At 38.5% G+C, this 18,597-nt stretch overlaps 2 protein-coding genes across 2 annotated transcripts; one reads left to right on the plus strand and one right to left on the minus strand.

Moving 5' to 3' along the window:
• Positions 1-151: 151 nt before the first annotated feature.
• LOC117316972 lies at positions 152-3,485 on the plus strand. The gene is made up of 3 exons (XM_033871754.1): positions 152-237; positions 1,074-1,164; positions 2,535-3,485. The coding sequence occupies exons 1-3, from the start codon at positions 178-180 to the stop codon at positions 2,756-2,758; spliced, it is 375 nt and encodes a 124-aa protein (XP_033727645.1). The 5' UTR covers positions 152-177; the 3' UTR covers positions 2,759-3,485.
• An 8,032-nt stretch (positions 3,486-11,517) lies between these two features.
• LOC117316983 lies at positions 11,518-17,701 on the minus strand. Its single transcript, XM_033871765.1, has 2 exons — positions 17,286-17,701; positions 11,518-13,532 (listed from the first exon to the last, which is right to left on the minus strand). Exon 2 carries the CDS (start codon positions 13,515-13,517, stop codon positions 11,949-11,951), a length of 1,569 nt encoding a protein of 522 aa, XP_033727656.1. The 5' UTR covers positions 13,518-13,532; positions 17,286-17,701; the 3' UTR covers positions 11,518-11,948.
• Between the last annotated feature and the right edge of the window lie 896 nt (positions 17,702-18,597).

Below are 18,597 nucleotides of genomic sequence, written 5' to 3' on the forward strand. Positions count from 1 at the left end.
CTTAGCATTGACAAAGTAGACATAAAAGTAGATAGTAAAAGTAAACTTAAGGATGTTATTGACAAAATATAATTATATTTTCCAAAAGTAACATGTAAATTTATTATTATTATTATCGATTACTTTTAAGTAACAGGAAATACAGGATCGCAACTAATAAATGGTGATGGGGAAAGGATGGCGGATCCAGAAGGACAACAAGAGAACCCAGGCAAGGTTTACCCAGCTGTTGCCATGGTCTGTGTTTGGAAATTTCGGATGACTTCATGCGAACCTTTTTACGTTTTAAATAATTTAATTGACCATAAAGTAAAATTAAATATTCCTTCTCATGCAAACTAAAACCTGGCATGTTACAATGTCATTGGAATGTTATCAAATTAGTTTATTAGATTATCTAAAATTAAAAAGGAAAGAAAACAAATGATATATATTCTGTGAATGCCAGAATGGATTTGATTAAATTTGGCGTGAAGCATTATTTGGCAAAAGAGATCTAATATTATATAAATTAGAGTGTGTGGTTCCCCAAGGGCCAGAGGCCGCGGGACCCAATAGGGGAAATTGAGGTAAATCCTTTATATCCCTACTAGTCCTGAACACCTCTGGAACTCTTGTTCTTGTGGGAGGAGGAGGGATGGAGAGGTTGACCCCCAAAATAACACTATAAGTATATATTAGCTTATAAGCAATTTCTTCTCTCGAAAAAAAAGCAATGGATATCACTGATATTTGTATAAAGTGGAGGATGCTTACCCTGCTGGAACACCTGGTCTTATTCTCCTTACACTTATTTTAAGTGTTTTTACTTTAATCTAACAAACAAATCTAACAAGCCAAGAAACATTAACTTTAAAGTGGACAAGCCTACCATGCTCCACAAATTACAAAAATGCTTTATATAAATATAGGTGTTTTATCTGTGATATTTGTAACTGACCAAGAAACCAGGTTAAACTTCTACTCTATGTAATTAGACCTGGAAGAGAAATTATTTTTCAGTTTTAAATACCCGTGCTTTTTTTCAGCTACATGAACATATTTGTTACTTAACAACTTTGATTTATTTTCAGTATGGATCATGTACTGTAAGAAACCTCAAGCAAGGAGAGACTAAGCTATGGTGTGCCTGTGGACTGAGTAAGAAACAGCCCTGGTGTGATGGTAGGTACCCAGTCTGGGAATACAAGTAGAGATGTAAGAATAGGACATAGATAGGTATGAGGCATAGATAATGACATTGGGGAAACAGTCCAATGAATTGATTGGTTGGAATGTTTTAGGATGAAGAAAAGTTAAGGTTAAGCTGACAAGTTTAAACATCTGTAAACAGACTGGTTTAAGTAGATCAGTTCAAGATTTAATACAAGTGGCTCAAAGGGTCTCCCTCTCAATTAATGTTAAATTACAAATACTTTTCCCAGTTTGGGATCGGTCTGTACCATACCTCAGACACACTTTTAATATAAAGTTCATTTCCTTTCCCCCAAGGATGCATTACACCAACCATATTGGACCCCGTTTTCAAGCAATGAGGAGCTGGACCTATCATTTATACATAATTTATTTCTACCCAAGGATGTTTTCTATGGGGTAATTTGGACAAAATCCTGTCATTTCTACCAAAGAAGAAAGTTTTTGAAGAATTTGCTATGTTTCATGTATCAGCCCCTCCCCCACAGGTCCTAGTGGTCCCAAACCCACCTTTTCAAAGATTTAACAAAAAAAATTCAAACTTGGTTTTCCTTTACCCCGGATGGTTTATACTGAATTAGGTTTGAACCTGCCATTCAAACAGAAAAAGGATTTGGAAAATGTTTGCTATATTTCCCTTATTGGGCCTTGCCTCTCAGGCCCCTGAGGGTCAGCCCCACCATTTGTACAATTTTGAATTCCCACCGCCTAGGGATGCTTCCAGTCAAATGAGTGATATGCCATGCAGCATGCTCAGTTTTAGAGAAGTCATTTATAGCAATGTAGCCAAATTGTCTTAGCCCAATAGGAGTTCAGCCCCAACAATCCTCACCACAGGGGGATACTTCCTGTCAAATTTAGTTGAATTCCAATCAGTTGTTAAGATGTTTGAAGAAATTGTTGACAACGGATACCATGGTTGGTATGGCATCAGCTAATAAGTTGGTTGGAATTGAATATATGTGACAAAGAGTGAATAAAGTAATTGGGGTAAGGAGACTTAGTTAAGCTTGGAAGTCAAGGCTGAAATGTCCCTCTTTTGTTGGATTTGTAGTAAAGATGAATGAGTAAGAAAGTACCAAAATGAGACTGGAATGATTGGGACTAGAGATTGGAAACAATGTATAGGCTATTGGATTAGGATGACTAGGCTGTGGATAGGCAGGTGACTAAGATTTTAAAATGGCTAAAAATGTAATTGTATTTAAAAATGTTAAGGTTGCCTGGGAAAGTTTTTATAAAATCTCGCATTATTGATGTAATTTGTATATACATATTGAATCAGGTGTTTTGTGATAGAAATATTTAGTCAGTCTATTAATAATCATTATTGTATGCAGGGTCACATAAAGGCACAGGAATCAAGCCTCTCAAGTGGACAGTTAACAAATCTCAGAGTCTCTTTGCCATCTGTGCCTGTAAGTACACTAAGGATCCACCATTTTGTGATGCTACCCACACTAATCTGCCGTGCGAGGTCCTCGACAGACAGAACAACTGTACCTCTACACATGTTGCTGATAAAAAACTGTGTACCGGCTGTGGGTGGGTGCCTGATTTCTGACATATCCATTACATCTCACCACCAATAATCTGTGAATTGGCATTAAGTGTTCGTCCATCTTCAGACCACTGTCCATTCTACCATCAATGATCTGAGTACTGGCATTAAGTGTTCATCCATCTTTGGACCACTGTCCACTCTACCGTCAATGATCTGAGTACTACATGTGGACCTGTAAACTCAGTGATAGCTACACAGCCAGCGGGTCACTTGGCCTTGTCAAAAGAAGTTTTAGCCAAATCATCAAAGCTAAGTTTGAATTCCACTCTTCAAATCTTTCTTCACACAAAGGTAGAATATTCAGTACACATCCTAGACTCCACAAAGCTAAAAAGATGTCCAAATGCTGGTAACAACCATTATAGAGATGGAAATCTTGTTAAGGGCAGTTGGCACCTGACGTATCCAGACAACTTGCATTATGTGACATAGATTACAAGCAATGCATTACCAAAGGAAAATGTATACATGGTACAACCATGTAGAATTTTCTTGAAAGGACACATTTGGTATGGAGGTAATGTTTAAACTAGATAATTTGGGAAGGACAAGGTGACACAGTAAGAAACTCCACAAATGCTAGATTAGCTTGTCTTTAAAGCTGTTGTAGTGTTCATGTGCATAAACAACTGGATAAACCTACAGGAAGGCTTGGTGAGCAGTTAAAGAGTAAATGTAACAAACATTAGAAAGGGGAGGATATTTCTTCAACAAGTTTCTTAATATGTACTGACAACATAATTTTATTAGACATACAGTGTAAATTAGTGTGCATTAGATATTACATTTCAAGACACAATGTTCAAAGTCTGATTTAACTTTAATAAACTTTAACTATGCATGGCAATGTGCCTTATCTGGGTGAAGGGGTTCAGACACAGAAGTGCTTCAAAAGATATGCTGTAGTCAGATATTAAACCTCTTAGTTATATCAGTGTCTGTCATCCCAGACTGAACATTGGCTATTAATGATCCTTGTCTATCAGACTCTAGATTCTGTCTACCTTGCATCTTTCTCCGTCTCTTCAATCTCTTCCATGATTCCACAGTGTGTACTCTCGACAGATCTGATACAAAGATGAAATCACGGTGTGTACTGTCAACAGATCTGATACAAGGATGAGTTCATGGTGTGTACTGTCAACAGATCTGATACAAGGATGAGTTCACGGTGTGTACTGTCAACAGATCTGATACAAGGATGAGTTCAGAGTGTGTACTGTCAACAGATCTGATACAAGGATGAGTTCAGAGTGTGTACTGTCAACAGATCTGATACAAGGATGAGTTCAGAGTGTGTACTGTCAACAGATCTGATACAAGGATGAGTTCACGGTGTGTACTGTCAACAGATCTTATACAAGGATGAGTTCACGGTGTGTACTGTCAACAGATCTGATACAAGGATGAGTTCACGGTGTGTACTGTCAACAGATCTGATATAAGGATGAGTTCAGAGTGTGTACTGTCAACAGATCTGATACAAGGATGAGTTCAGAGTGTGTACTGTCAACAGATCTGATACAAGGATGAGTTCAGAGTGTGTACTGTCAACAGATCTGATACAAGGATGAGTTCACGGTGTGTACTGTCAACAGATCTTATACAAGGATGAGTTCACGGTGTGTACTGTCAACAGATCTGATACAAGGATGAGTTCATGGTGTGTACTGTCAACAGATCTGATACAAGGATGAGTTCACGGTGTGTACTGTCAACAGATCTGATACAAGGATGAGTTCACGGTGTGTACTGTCAACAGATCTGATACAAGGATGAGTTCACGGTGTGTACTGTCAACAGATCTGATACAAGGATGAGTTCATGGTGTGTACTGTCAACAGATCTGATACAAGTATGAGTTCACAGTGTGTACTGTCAACAGATCTGATACAAGTATGAGTTCACAGTGTGTACTGTCAACAGATCTGATACAAGTATGAGTTCACAGTGTGTACTGTCAACAGATCTGATACAAGGATGAGTTCACGGTGTGTACTGTCAACAGATCTGATACAAGGATGAGTTCATGGTGTGTACTGTCAACAGATCTGATACAAGGATGAGTTCATGGTGTGTACTGTCAACAGATCTGATACAAGGATGATTCCACAGTGTGTACTGTCAACAGATCTGATATAAGGATGAGTTCATGGTGTTTACTGTCAACAGATCTGATACAAGGATGAGTTCATGGTGTGTACTCTCAACAGATCTGATACAAAGATGAGTTCATGGTGTTTACTGTCAACAGATCTGATACAAGGATGAGTTCATGGTGTGTACTGTCAACAGATCTGATACAAGGATGAGTTCATGGTGTTTACTGTCAACAGATCTGATACAAGTATGAGTTCACGGTGTGTACTGTCAACAGATCTGATACAAGGATGAGTTCATGGTGTTTACTGTCAACAGATCTGATACAAGGATGAGTTCATGGTGTGTACTCTCAACAGATCTGATACAAGGATGAGTTCACGGTGTTTAATACCAGTTGTTGTTTCTCTTTTATAAACGTTACATGTGCTTTTTTGTATTTGTTTCATTAAAATGATTAAAATCATAAAAAGGAATGTGTATAGTGTGTTTATAATGCTTCAAACAATTTCAATTCTTTTGCAATGTTTTTATTACTTTTAGCTTTACAGCTTTAAGTGTATGTAATATAAAATTACAATTGCCACACACAGAGAATGATATATATACATTACATTATACAAACATATAGATAATGTGATGTACATTACATTATACAAACATACAGAGTGAGATGTACATTACATTATACAAACATATAGAGAGTGAGATGTACATTACATTATACAAACATATAGACAATGAGATGTACATTACATTATACAAACATAGATAATGAGATGTACATTACATTATACAAACATAAAGAGTGAGATGTACATTACATTATACAAACACAGAGTGAGATGTACATTACATTGTACAAACATATAGAGAGTGAGATGTACATTACATTATACAAACAGATAATGAGATGTACATTACATTTTACAAACATAAAGAGTGAGATGTACATTACATTATACAAACAGATAATGAGATGTACATTACATTATACAAACATATAGAGAGTGAGATGTACATTACATTATACAAACATAAAGAGTGAGATGTACATTACATTATACAAACATATAGAGAGTGAGATGTACATTACATTATACAAACAGAATGAGATGTACATTACATTATACAAACAGAGAATGAGATGTACATTACATTATACAAACAGAATGAGATGTACATTACATTATACAAACATAAAGAGTGAGATGTACATTACATTATACAAACATATAGAGAGTGAGATGTACATTACATTATACAAACAGAATGAGATGTACATTACATTATACAAACAGAATGAGATGTACATTACATTATACAAACATATAGAGAGTGAGATGTACATTACATTATACAAACATAGAGAATGAGATGTACATTACATTATACAAACATAGATAATGAGATGTACATTACATTATACAAACATATAGATAATGATATGTACATTACATTACAAACATATAGAGAATGTGATGTACATTACATTACAAACATATAGAGAGTTAGATGTACATTACATTATACAAACATAGATAATGAGATGTACATTACATTATACAAACATATAGATAATGAGATGTACATTACATTATACAAACACATAGATAATGAGATGTACATTACATTATACAGAGAATGAGATGTACATTACATTATACAAACATATAGCGCATGAGATGTACATTACATTATACAAACATAGAGATTGAGATATACATTACATTATACAAACATTGAGAATGAGATGTATATTACATCATACAAAAATATAGAGTGAGATGTACATTACATTATACAAACATACAGATAATGTGCTGTACATTACATTATACAAACACATAGATAATGAGATGTACATTACATTATACAAACAGAGAGTGAGATGTACATTACATAATACAAACAGAATGAGATGTACATGACATTATACAAACAGAGAGTGAGATGTACATTACATTATACAAACAGAGAATGAGATGTACATTACATTATACAAACATAGAGTGAGATGTACATTACATTATACAAACATATAGAGTGAGATATACATTACATTATACAAACATATAGAGTGTGAGATGTACATTACATTATACAAACATTTAGATAATGAGATGTACATTACATCATACAAACATAAAGAGTGAGATGTACATTACATTATACAAACATATAGAGAGTGAAATGTACATAACATATACGTCATCAAACGAGTTTCATCGTTAATATTTGCAGTATACATTAACATATATCATAGTACATGCCATATAGAGAACAAATGCCGTGATATTGACACATCGAACACGCCTACTTACATGTGCAGTGATTCTCGGAATTACAACCTGGTGAGATATGTAATCGTTCCGATAATTAACACAAGCAAACCAACAAATTCCTAAGAAAAGTGACATGCAGATGTTTTCTTAAGCAAACAATACTTTTGAGATTCCCCTGTGTGATGGCTTTTAGGAAATAATTTGGCCCAAACATAGCTATCTTGCTCTGAGGTCCCAACTCCAATTCGATAAAAAAAAAAGATGACAGACTATATGAATATTTATCTTGAGATAATTGAAAAAGTACCAGGTTTTCCGAGGGTAATTCAACATTAGATATGCTGCAACAGAAAATCACAATGAACGCAAATGAACTGGCAGTATTATTAATCGAAGAGAGGATGTATGGGCAGTGCATTGCATGACCTGGTATGTAACGGACTATGAAATTGAATGGGTTAAGATGAAAACAAGCAACAATAAAGACATGTCCAACTTCTACATACCACAAAGAAATATGAAAGATCTACAAGAAATAGAAAAAGTCCATTCAGAAAATATTCAAACTAAAAGACAAAAACATCATTCTAGCAGGGACTTCAACTGCCCAGATATAAACTGGGAATGCTTGATCACCAAAACAGGCAGAGACACAGACGTCCAACAACAACTTATAGATCAAGCGTGACAACGAATGCAGGCCTAACACAAATACAAACTTCGTGTTCACAACAAATCCATCACTCCTTAAAACTTCCATCGGTATGCCAGGAATACCAGATCATGAATTCGTCACAACAGACATGGAGACAAGACCACATTACCACCCGACCCCAGCCAGGACATGACATCGTCATAACAGACACGGAGACAAGACCACATTACCACCCGACCCCAGCCAGGACATGACATCGTCATAACAGACACGGAGACAAGACCACATTACCACCCGACCTCAGTCAGGACATGACATCGTCATAACAGACACGGAGACAAGACCACATTACCACCCGACCCCGACATGAAATCGTCGTAACAGGCATGGAGACAAGACCACATTACCACCCGACCCCAGCCAGGACATGACATAGTCATAACAGACACGGAGACAAGACCACATTACCACCCGACCCCGACATGACATCGTCATAACAGACATGGAGACAAGACCACATTACCACCCGACCCCGACATGAAATCGTCGTAACAGGCATGGAGACAAGACCACATTACCACCCGACCCCAGCCAGGACATGACATCGTCGTAACAGACACGGAGACAAGACCACATTACTAACCGACCCCAGCCAGGACATGACATAGTCGTAACAGACATGGAGACAAGACCACATTACTAACCGACCCCAGCCAGGACATGACATAGTCGTAACAGACATGGAGACAAGACCACATTACCACCCGACCCCAGCCAGGACATGACATAGTCGTAACAGGCATGGTGACAAGACCACATTACCACCCGACCCCAGCCAGGACATGACATCGTCATAACAGACACGGAGACAAGACCACATTACCACCCGACCCCAGCCAGGACATCACATAGTCGTAACAGTCATGGAGACAAGACCACATTACCACCCGACCCCAGCCAGGACATCACATCGTCATAACAGACACGGAGACAAGACCACATTACCACCCGACCCCAGCCAGGACATGACATCGTCATAACAGACACGGAGACAAGACCACATTACCACCCGACCCCAGCCAGGACATGACATCGTCATAACAGACACGGAGACAAGACCACATTACCACCCGACCCCAGCCAGGACATGACATCGTCATAACAGACACGGAGACAAGACCACATTACCACCCGACCCCAGCCAGGACATGACATAGTCGTAACAGACACGGAGACAAGACCACATTACTAACCGACCCCAGCCAGGACATGACATCGTCGTAACAAACACGGAGACAAGACCACATTACCACCCGACCCCAGCCAGGACATGACATAGTCGTAACAGACATGAATACAAGACCACATTACCACCCGACCCCAGCCAGGACATGACATAGTCGTAACAGACATGGAGACAAGACCACATTACCACCCGACCCCAGCCAGGACATCACATAGTCGTAACAGACATGGAGACAAGACCACATTACTAACCGACCCCAGCCAGGACATGACATCGTCGTAACAGACATGGAGACAAGACCACATTACTAACCGACCCCAGCCAGGACATGACATCGTCATAACAGACACGGAGACAAAACCAAATTATCACCCGATCCCAGCCAGGACATGTTACATCTTCGCAAAATCAGACTGGACAAAGCTAGAACAAGCCTTATATGACCTAGCAATTACTACCAATGAAATGTGTGAGAACACGAGTATCCATGACCTTTGGAACACGTTGAAGGGCAAACTAAAATAACACATGGATGACTGCAATCCGTCCAGAGAAACATGATCAAAACAATCAACTCCATGGCTAAAACACAACGAAAGGAAAATCCTCAAAAAGAAATCAAGACTATACAAGCAAGCCGAAAAACAGGAAAGTGGAATAATTGCAGCCACTTTCAAAAAGACTGCAAACGTTAACTTTGGCAGGCAGAATGGAACTATGTAAACAACAACATCGTGGAAGGTTTATCAAATAACACCAAACCTTTCTGGAGGTATGTAAAATAAAAAAGCAAAACTCATTCGGAATATCACCTCTGAAATCGGGTACCAAACTAATCAGCAACAGCAAGCAGAAAGCATAAATATTGATGAATCAATATAAGTCTGTCTTCTCAAAAGCAAATCAAACTGACCCACTACCAATAACATGCAAATCAGCAAAACAAGACATTCCACCACTCAAAATCCACCAAGAGGGAGTCAAAAAAATGATCTGGACCAGACAACATCCCAAACAGAATACTTAAGGAGTGTGCAAACCATCTTGCTCCAAGTCTTGACAACAATTTTCCAACTATCAGTAGATGCCTGCGAACTCCTAAAAGACTGAAGAGACGCAAATGTCACAAGCATCTTCAACAGGCGACAAGCACCAAGCCGATAATTACAGACCAGTCTCATTAACATCTGTAACCAGCAAGCTTCTAGAACACATTATCTGCAGACACATCCTAAAACACCTTGCGAGAAATAACATTCTAACATCACAAAAATCACGGGTTCATGTCAGGATATTCCTGCGAAACTAAACTACTCACCACACTTAACACATACCACACAATCCTCCAGAAAGATCTCGAGAACTTAAAAGAATAGTCAAGTACAATGTAGATGGGGAATGCGTATTAACACCAAACAATGCTACATAATGAATATCTGCAAACACATCAACATTCTACACCCTCAATGGTCACATCCTGGAGGAAGTACAAGACAACCCCAACCTTGGACTACAGATTTCGTCCGATCTAAAATGGCCAAGAAATCACAATCAACTCTAACCTTCCTTTACACAGAAACCTCAAACACTGCACAGAGAAATGTAGAAAAACAGTACATGTATACATCTCCATGGTAAGATCTGTACTGGAATATGGCGCCATTATATGGGACCTCTGCGGAAAAACAGACTTAGACAAGCTATAGCGCATTCAAAGAAGAGCCATCTGCTTCATAAAACAAGATGACAAATCAAAAGAGGCTAGATGTATCAACAAGATGGCACAATACCTCGAATTACACACGTTAGAACGCTGAAGAACGAGTCTCCGTCTAGTACTGCTATATAAGGTGATTGAGGGGTTGGTTCCGGTAGTGCACTACCCGTAGTGAATTCCTAACCAATCATGACAATAAACGACAAATATACGTGCTAGGAAATTCAAAGACTACATCACGGTCAATCCAATATCTGACCAAATTAGAAACAACACTGAGTGTTTTATGATACTACGAACCAACACTGAACAGTATACACACGTTTATATTTGGTAAAGACAACCATAGATAGGTACCATTTGGACGACGAAACAGTCAGCGTCAAGTCTGTCGAGGCATTTAAATCTACACTCGACAAATTGAACCAATAAGAACAAGCAGCACGACCCCGACGTTAATGATACCAAAATTGGGTTCTGACGACGTACAAGATACAGATATATTCACTGTGTATACCCGTACAACGGAAATTGCTAGCCAACGAAGCGAGACTGCTGGGTGGACTTTTTCTAATTATGAAAACATTGACCGCGTCCACCCAGCAGTTTCGCTTCACAGGTAGCAACTTTCCGGTGTACGGGTAATACATGGTGAGGATGATAACACTTCATTATCAACATGTAATCTAGACCCAAACCCCGTTAAATGTCATTATCATATTCACAGTTTGTTTAAAAACTATCAAACACTTTCTCAATTTAAGATTCGTTTTTAATGAAAATTCAAGTATAAATCACAGTGAAAAAGTAAAAACATTTCAGCATTTTACAGACCGTATACCATATCTCGAATAGTAACACCTCAATCGTCAGTAGCAAAGGACTCTGGTCATTTAATTGCGAGCTACAGATCCGGGAATAAGATTAGTATGACAACCGCTGTACACAACAGATGCGTTAATAGGTAATGATCTAGATGCGACTATGGCCTGTAGAATGGGCAACAGTCCGAATATGAAAAGTAAATATTGCATTTTCGCCCTCTAAAGAGACCTCCGCATGTATTACTTTAACTTCGTTTCTCTTGCAAGGAAAGTAATTTGTTAACTTCACGTATGCTCACTTAAGGTTCGTACTTCAAAATGATGTTAGAGACGTTCTTTGCCCTTGTGATACGAACGATTCTTCTATGTAGAGTTTGAAAATCGTATAACCTTGACATTGCCGTAATCGAAGCCTATCCACATGTCGCCATTTTTGCACATGCCCATACAAGTCGGTCCGATATCATCATCAAACAGGGTTCTTATTGTCTGTCCGTGTCGGTCAATCAAAATCAACGATTTGGTCCGTCCGTCTGCAATCATGACGTTGCCTTGACGGTCGAAGCAAACGTCCCATGGTTGAAACTCGTCCTGCTCCGACTCATTGTCGGCAAGTCCTCCAAGGTTCTCCCTGTTTCCTTGGTAACGTGCGAGAAGATTCAAATCTTTGTCAAACAGTACGACATGACGCGGGGAATTGGCTTCCAAAACTGCCATGTCACCATTGCTTCTGTTGACGCGTATGCAAACTGGTTTGCAAAACAGTGGTTTTCCGTCTGCGCCGAAATTTATTGTCTGCATAATCTTGCCCTTGTAGGTTGCCCTGACGAGATTTTGTTCTCGGTGGCGACAAACAGTGACGCATCCCTCCTGTTCTGACTCGCTCAGACTGTTGGCGTAGCACTCTGTGTGGAACATAGTTTTGCAATCCCCACTGGGTAGAATCTCTCTAATGCTTCCGTCCCCACAACAGACCATCGTCTTGCCCCCATCTGATGTACATGTAACGTCCGTAATCCATACACCATCATCTACCTTCGATGTTTGTACCATGTCACCTTTAGCGGAAACTAAGTGGGCCTCGTTACTTCCGCCACATATCACCCACGACCTGTGCTCGTCTACTGGCCAGACCGACCGGATGTACTTCTGGGCGGAGAGCTCAAAGGACGCTAGGACGGACACTGTGAAGAGTTTAGCTGGTTTTTGAAGTGGCTGGTTGATAGCTGGTGTATAATCCTCCTCCGCTAAACCCATTTTATCAAGCCGCCATTCTTTTTTGCACACGGAGCCGTATGCGTTCTGGAGTTGTTCATAACTTGAATTCTCTGTATTCGAAGACAGACTTGGAGTGCTGAGAACCGGAAGTTGGTCTGGTTTCCGGATGACATGTGACCTCAGATTTCGTTCCATCAAGGCATATTCCTCAAATTTCTCGCATCCTATCACTATCTTACATTTTTGTATCGCCTGTTTCAAGTCGTTCATTGATTTTTCTAACGTTTCCTCTAACTTTCCCATGACGTCATCATTTTTTGTACCTATAGATTTACATTCTTCTATTAGGGTCTCTGTGATTTTGTCTATTTTATTTTTCAACTCCCTTCCTCGCACTCTCACTTCGTTGACCGTTTCATCAATGGATTTTTTATTTTGGTCCTGGAGTTTTTTCAATCGTTTCAACTTCCCGTCCATTCCTTTGACTTTAGCGTCCGCTTTTTGTACAAGTCGAAGGAACGAGTCCTTCTTTGTGTCATAGTATCCTTCCATTTCTGCGCATGTGTGTTTGATGTGCGTAGTGCTAACACACTTCCGGCAGATAGGCTCATCTTTGCACGTAATGCACACCATGTCGAATTTCCGATCTGAGTGTTGAGAACACATCTTGGTCTTTGAGTCATTACTTCCACCATTTATTTTTCCAGCGGCCATTATATTTGGTTCCACCTGAAACACATTAAAAAACACTATATGTTTGCTTAGTATCTAAAGAAAAACACGCATGAAGCGTGCAGAAAGGGAATGTCAAACAGTAGCCACTGATCTCACAAAGATAAAGCTAGAACAAATCTGGTACATGTATATTGGGTATGATATCTCCAAACGACAAGCATGTTTATAGCACCTTGGAGTAGGACTGAGAGGAACAACATCGTGTGTCTAGGTTCTGTGCTGAGCTAACATGTTTACTGTTCAACTGCTGTCGACATTTCCTCAACATCAATATATTACCTATCTACAAACATACATCAGTAGATCAATTTCACGTCTACCTATCTACAAACATACATCAGTAGATCAATTTCACGTCGTTACATATCCATTGTAGTATGGTCACATGGTTCGGAAGTCAATCTTCCCGATCGATGTTTCTATCGACTTCCGGTCTGATTTGGTAACTAGTCTGTTCTATCATTATTGTACGACGATGTTTGATTTGACTTTGTGATTTCCATTTTTTATGGATTAGTTGTTTACCTACCAGTATGGATTAAACCAACACGATATGTATGGCATGAATCTGTTTTATACTTCTGTATTCGTGTGCAAAATAGCACGGCGGAAAAATAAAAGATCATTATGAACTCACGAGTGATCCTTCACATATTTGAATATATCTGTTGACGTGAGCCAACCAGGGTCGATACAAAATCATTGTTGTGATTGTTTGTCAGTGAGTAAATTAACGCTAGTACCCATTTGCTGTCATTGCCGCGGCTTCAGTTTTGACAACAGCCATACAACCACTTGGCGCGTTTTAGAACTACAGAGAAAGTTTTCGTTGGTCCCATCGTCCCTATTGCATCAAAACATTATAATACAATGATCTAGAAATGCAAGGGATGTTTTGGTCGGGGAGAGAACATGCGACCCCGATTTTCTAGTCTGACGCACTACCATACTGAGCCGAAATGTTTCTAGCTTCTAATTAGACCGCACTACATTTTTTTTTCAATTAAACAACTGTTAAATCTGATATGTCCTTATTTGGAAATCAATCCGAGACGACTCCCAAAAGGCCATTGTGAGATAAAGACGAATGAGCAGTCATTGCTCTGGCCTTTGTTTTACTACAGACAACAATCAGATAGACCTGGTTCTCACAGTTAACAACCAAGTATGAATGACACTAAGCGTTTTGTACCAAGGAATGTGAAATCTTTAAGATCTTATATGCCCTTTATCATATACATGTATGTAATTTTAATTGAATTATATATGAGAGAAATTTCGTTCTAGGCGTCTGCATTCAGAATGGACATGCCACACACAATTAAGTCCGTGGCAGATTAAATGCTACTGGACCATCAACTCTGTCAGTTTTAGCAATATTGCTGTGGGACAGTCTAACAGCTTTAATATATAATGCTATCAGTACAGGGAAAAAACAAGCATAGATTTATATCATTTCTTGTTTTTCGTTTTTCTGGCATGACATTCCATTTCAAACTGTTTACCAAACCTGCTACTATTTCAGCGACAATGCATACGATAACGGAAGCTAATTTAGATATTAAAATGCTTAGGTACATGTGTACTAACAGTTTTAATTGATATTGCCAACTTCGAAACGAACGTAACATGGTAGTTTGGTACCACAGTATAACACTAAATTATATATGTCAGTATATCGTGTATATTAAGGGTACCCCGTGTTAGTATATCATGGATATTAAGGGTACCCTATGTGTTTACTAAGTTATATTTGTTAGTATATCATGGATATTAAGGGTACCCTGTGTTAGTGTATCGTGGATATTAAGGGTACCCTGTGTTAGTATACCGTGGATATTAAGGGTACCCTGTGTTAGTATACCGTGGATATTAAGGGTACCCTGTGTTAGTATACCGTGGATATTAAGGGTACCCTGTGTTAGTATACCGTGGATATTAAGGGTACCCTGTGTTAGTATATCATGGATATGAAGGGTACCCTATGTGTTTACTAAGTTATATTTGTTAGTATACCGTGGATATTAAGGGTACCCTGTGTGTTTACTAAGTTATATATGTCAGTATGTCGTGGATATTAAGGGTACCCTGTGTTAGTATACCGTGGATATTAAGGGTACCCTGTGTTAGTATATCGTGGATATTAAGGGTACCCTGTGTTAGTATACCGTGGATATTAAGGGTACCCTGTGTTAGTATACCGTGGATATTAAGGGTACCCTGTGTTAGTATACCGTGGATATTAAGGGTACCCTGTGTGTTTACTAAGTTATATATGTCAGTATGTCGTGGATATTAAGGGTACCCTGTGTTAGTATATCATGGATATTAACGGTACCCTGTGTTAGTATATCATGGATATTAAGGGTACCCTGTGTGTTTACTAAGTTATATTTGTTAGTATACCGTGGATATTAAGGGTACCCTGTGTCAGTATACCGTGGATATTAAGGGTACCCTGTGTGTTTACTAAGTTCTATTTGTTACTATATCATGGATATTAAGGGTACCCTGTGTTAGTATACCGTGGATATTAAGGGTACCCTGTGTTAGTATACCGTGGATATTAAGGGTACCCTGTGTTAGTATACCGTGGATATTAAGGGTACCCTGTGTTAGTATACCGTGGATATTAAGGGTACCCTGTGTTAGTATACCGTGGATATTAAGGGTACCCTGTGTTAGTATATCGTGGATATTAAGGGTACCCTGTGTTAGTATATCGTGGATATTAAGGGTACCCTGTGTTAGTATATCATGGATATTAAGGGTACCCTGTGTTAGTATACCGTGGATATTAAGGGTACCCTGTGTTAGTATACCGTGGATATTAAGGGTACCCTGTGTTAGTATATCGTGGATATTAAGGGTACCCTGTGTCAGTATATCGTGGATATTAAGGGTACCCTGTGTTAGTATATCATGGATATTAAGGGTACCCTGTGTTAGTATACCGTGGATATTAAGGGTACCCCGTGTTAGTATATCGTGGATATTAAGGGTACCCTGTGTTAGTATACCGTGGATATTAAGGGTACCCTGTGTTAGTATACCGTGGATATTAAGGGTACCCTGTGTTAGTATATCGTGGATATTAAGGGTACCCTGTGTTAGTATATCATGGATATTAAGGGTACCCTGTGTTAGTATACCGTGGATATTAAGGGTACCCTGTGTTAGTATATCGTGGATATTAAGGGTACCCTGTGTTAGTATACCGTGGATATTAAGGGTACCCTGTGTTAGTATATCGTGGATATTAAGGGTACCCCGTGTTAGTATATCGTGGATATTAAGGGTACCCCGTGTTAGTATATCGTCGATATTAAGGGTACCCCGTGTTAGTATATCGTCGATATTAAGGGTACCCTGTGTTAGTATATCGTCGATATTAAGGGTACCCTGTGTCAGTATACCGTGTATATTAAGGGTACCCTGTGTTAGTATATCGTGGATATTAAGGGTACCCTGTGTGTTTACTAAGTTATATTTGTTACTATATCGTGGGTATTAAGGGTACCCTATTAAGGCTATTTCCCCCGAGGTATTAACTTACCGTTGACATCCTAGCATTGCCAAGTATCAACGTTATTAAAATTGTTATGAACTATTTGGAACTGCATTCTATTTTATTCGATATCATGAAACGTTAAAAGCTAAATATTCAATTAAATATGGCAAAGATGTATTAGGTAGGTCAGCAAACGTGTGTATAAATAAATAATGTTTCTGTTTGTGTGTACTTACAGTTCTCCTTTAAAAAAATCTGTCGGTTTTGTGACTCCTTGATACCTAGAGAAATCTGTCAGTGTTACGTCCTAATCCATCGTAACAGCCTCGGGGACCCCGTTCTGTAATAGTCTGTAAAAGGTTGGTCTTCCAGGTCACATATAAACACAAAACAAATAATTGTCACGATAAACCATTACAACAAAGCCAGTATCTTCTGTGATTGGTTTAGATCTTTAAATACTGTTAATGTATCAATCTTATACATCTAAATAGGCGCTTGAACTCCAGTCCTCCAATGTATCGAGTTGTGAATATCTGTAAATAACTTAACTCAGGTGTATAATGTACCGATTACAATGGACGATTTAATTCCAAAACAAGTAGCTGGCCCCACGGATCAGAGTAATTAAAACGTATCCAGCTTGTTCTTGTTCAGGGGTGTGTTATGAAATGACTTCCCCGCTGTTGCATTGATAAACAGTTAAAGGTGTTTTTTACTCCAAGATTAAAATATTTCAGACACGTGAAGGAGATCAGGAGGACCATACTTGTATAAACATGTTTTATTAAATATAATTTGATACAGTACCGTCGTGTTGTGATCAGAGCGAACTTTATCCTCTTAATGACACGAGAGGAAATTTCAATCACTAATACACTACAACATGTATTTCTTATCCAAACTGATGACGTGTACATATTTAAAGTCTTCACCTCAAATGTTTGAGCCTAACCAAGCATGTTATTGGTTAAACCTAACCTGGACTACTATATCAAGTTATCCAAACTAACCAGGCCATGCTCCTTAAGGGGTTTGTCTGTTCCTCCTAATCTTTTGTTAATATCTCACTACTTGGTTTATAACAATGGCATACACTTACCCAGTCTATAAAAAACTATCTTAATTAAATTTAGATGTTGTAGATGTTGGCGGTATATTAACATATTTTCGTTGTATATTGATAAATCACATATACATAAATAGAATAAGAATGGTGACACCTAAGTCAGGTATATCCGAATTACATGTAAAAGATTGAGATTGAGAGGATTACAGACAGAAAAGGATAAGGCGAATGCTCTCACAGACTTATTCAGTTGTGTTTTTACGAATGAACCAACAGATGAAGAACATTATGCAAATGGAAATCAAAAAGGCTTTGTAAAAAGAAAGAGAAATCACAAAAAAAAAAAAAATAAAAAAAATATCAGAAGTCCTGTTAATTTAAACAAATCAAATCACCTGGATCATAGCACATGTACCCTAGAGTACTGAAAGAAACTGCAGGAAATATTGACAAACCCCCTTTGTATTCATTCAAACATT

The sequence above is a fragment of the Pecten maximus genome, chromosome 2, assembly GCF_902652985.1.
Source record: "Pecten maximus chromosome 2, xPecMax1.1, whole genome shotgun sequence".
Lineage (NCBI taxonomy): Eukaryota > Metazoa > Mollusca > Bivalvia > Pectinida > Pectinidae > Pecten > Pecten maximus.

Excerpts from the sequence above, each read along its gene's own strand:
- LOC117316972 (XM_033871754.1), top strand. The coding sequence starts at position 178 with ATGGCGGATCCAGAAGGACAACAAGAGAACCCAGGCAAGGTTTACCCA. Across the intron at positions 238-1,073 it reads TTTACCCAGCTGTTGCCATG|TATGGATCATGTACTGTAAG; the intron begins GTCTGTGTTTGG and ends ATTTATTTTCAG. Across the intron at positions 1,165-2,534 it reads GAAACAGCCCTGGTGTGATG|GGTCACATAAAGGCACAGGA; the intron begins GTAGGTACCCAG and ends TATTGTATGCAG.
- LOC117316983 (XM_033871765.1), bottom strand. The coding sequence starts at position 13,517 with ATGGCCGCTGGAAAAATAAATGGTGGAAGTAATGACTCAAAGACCAAG.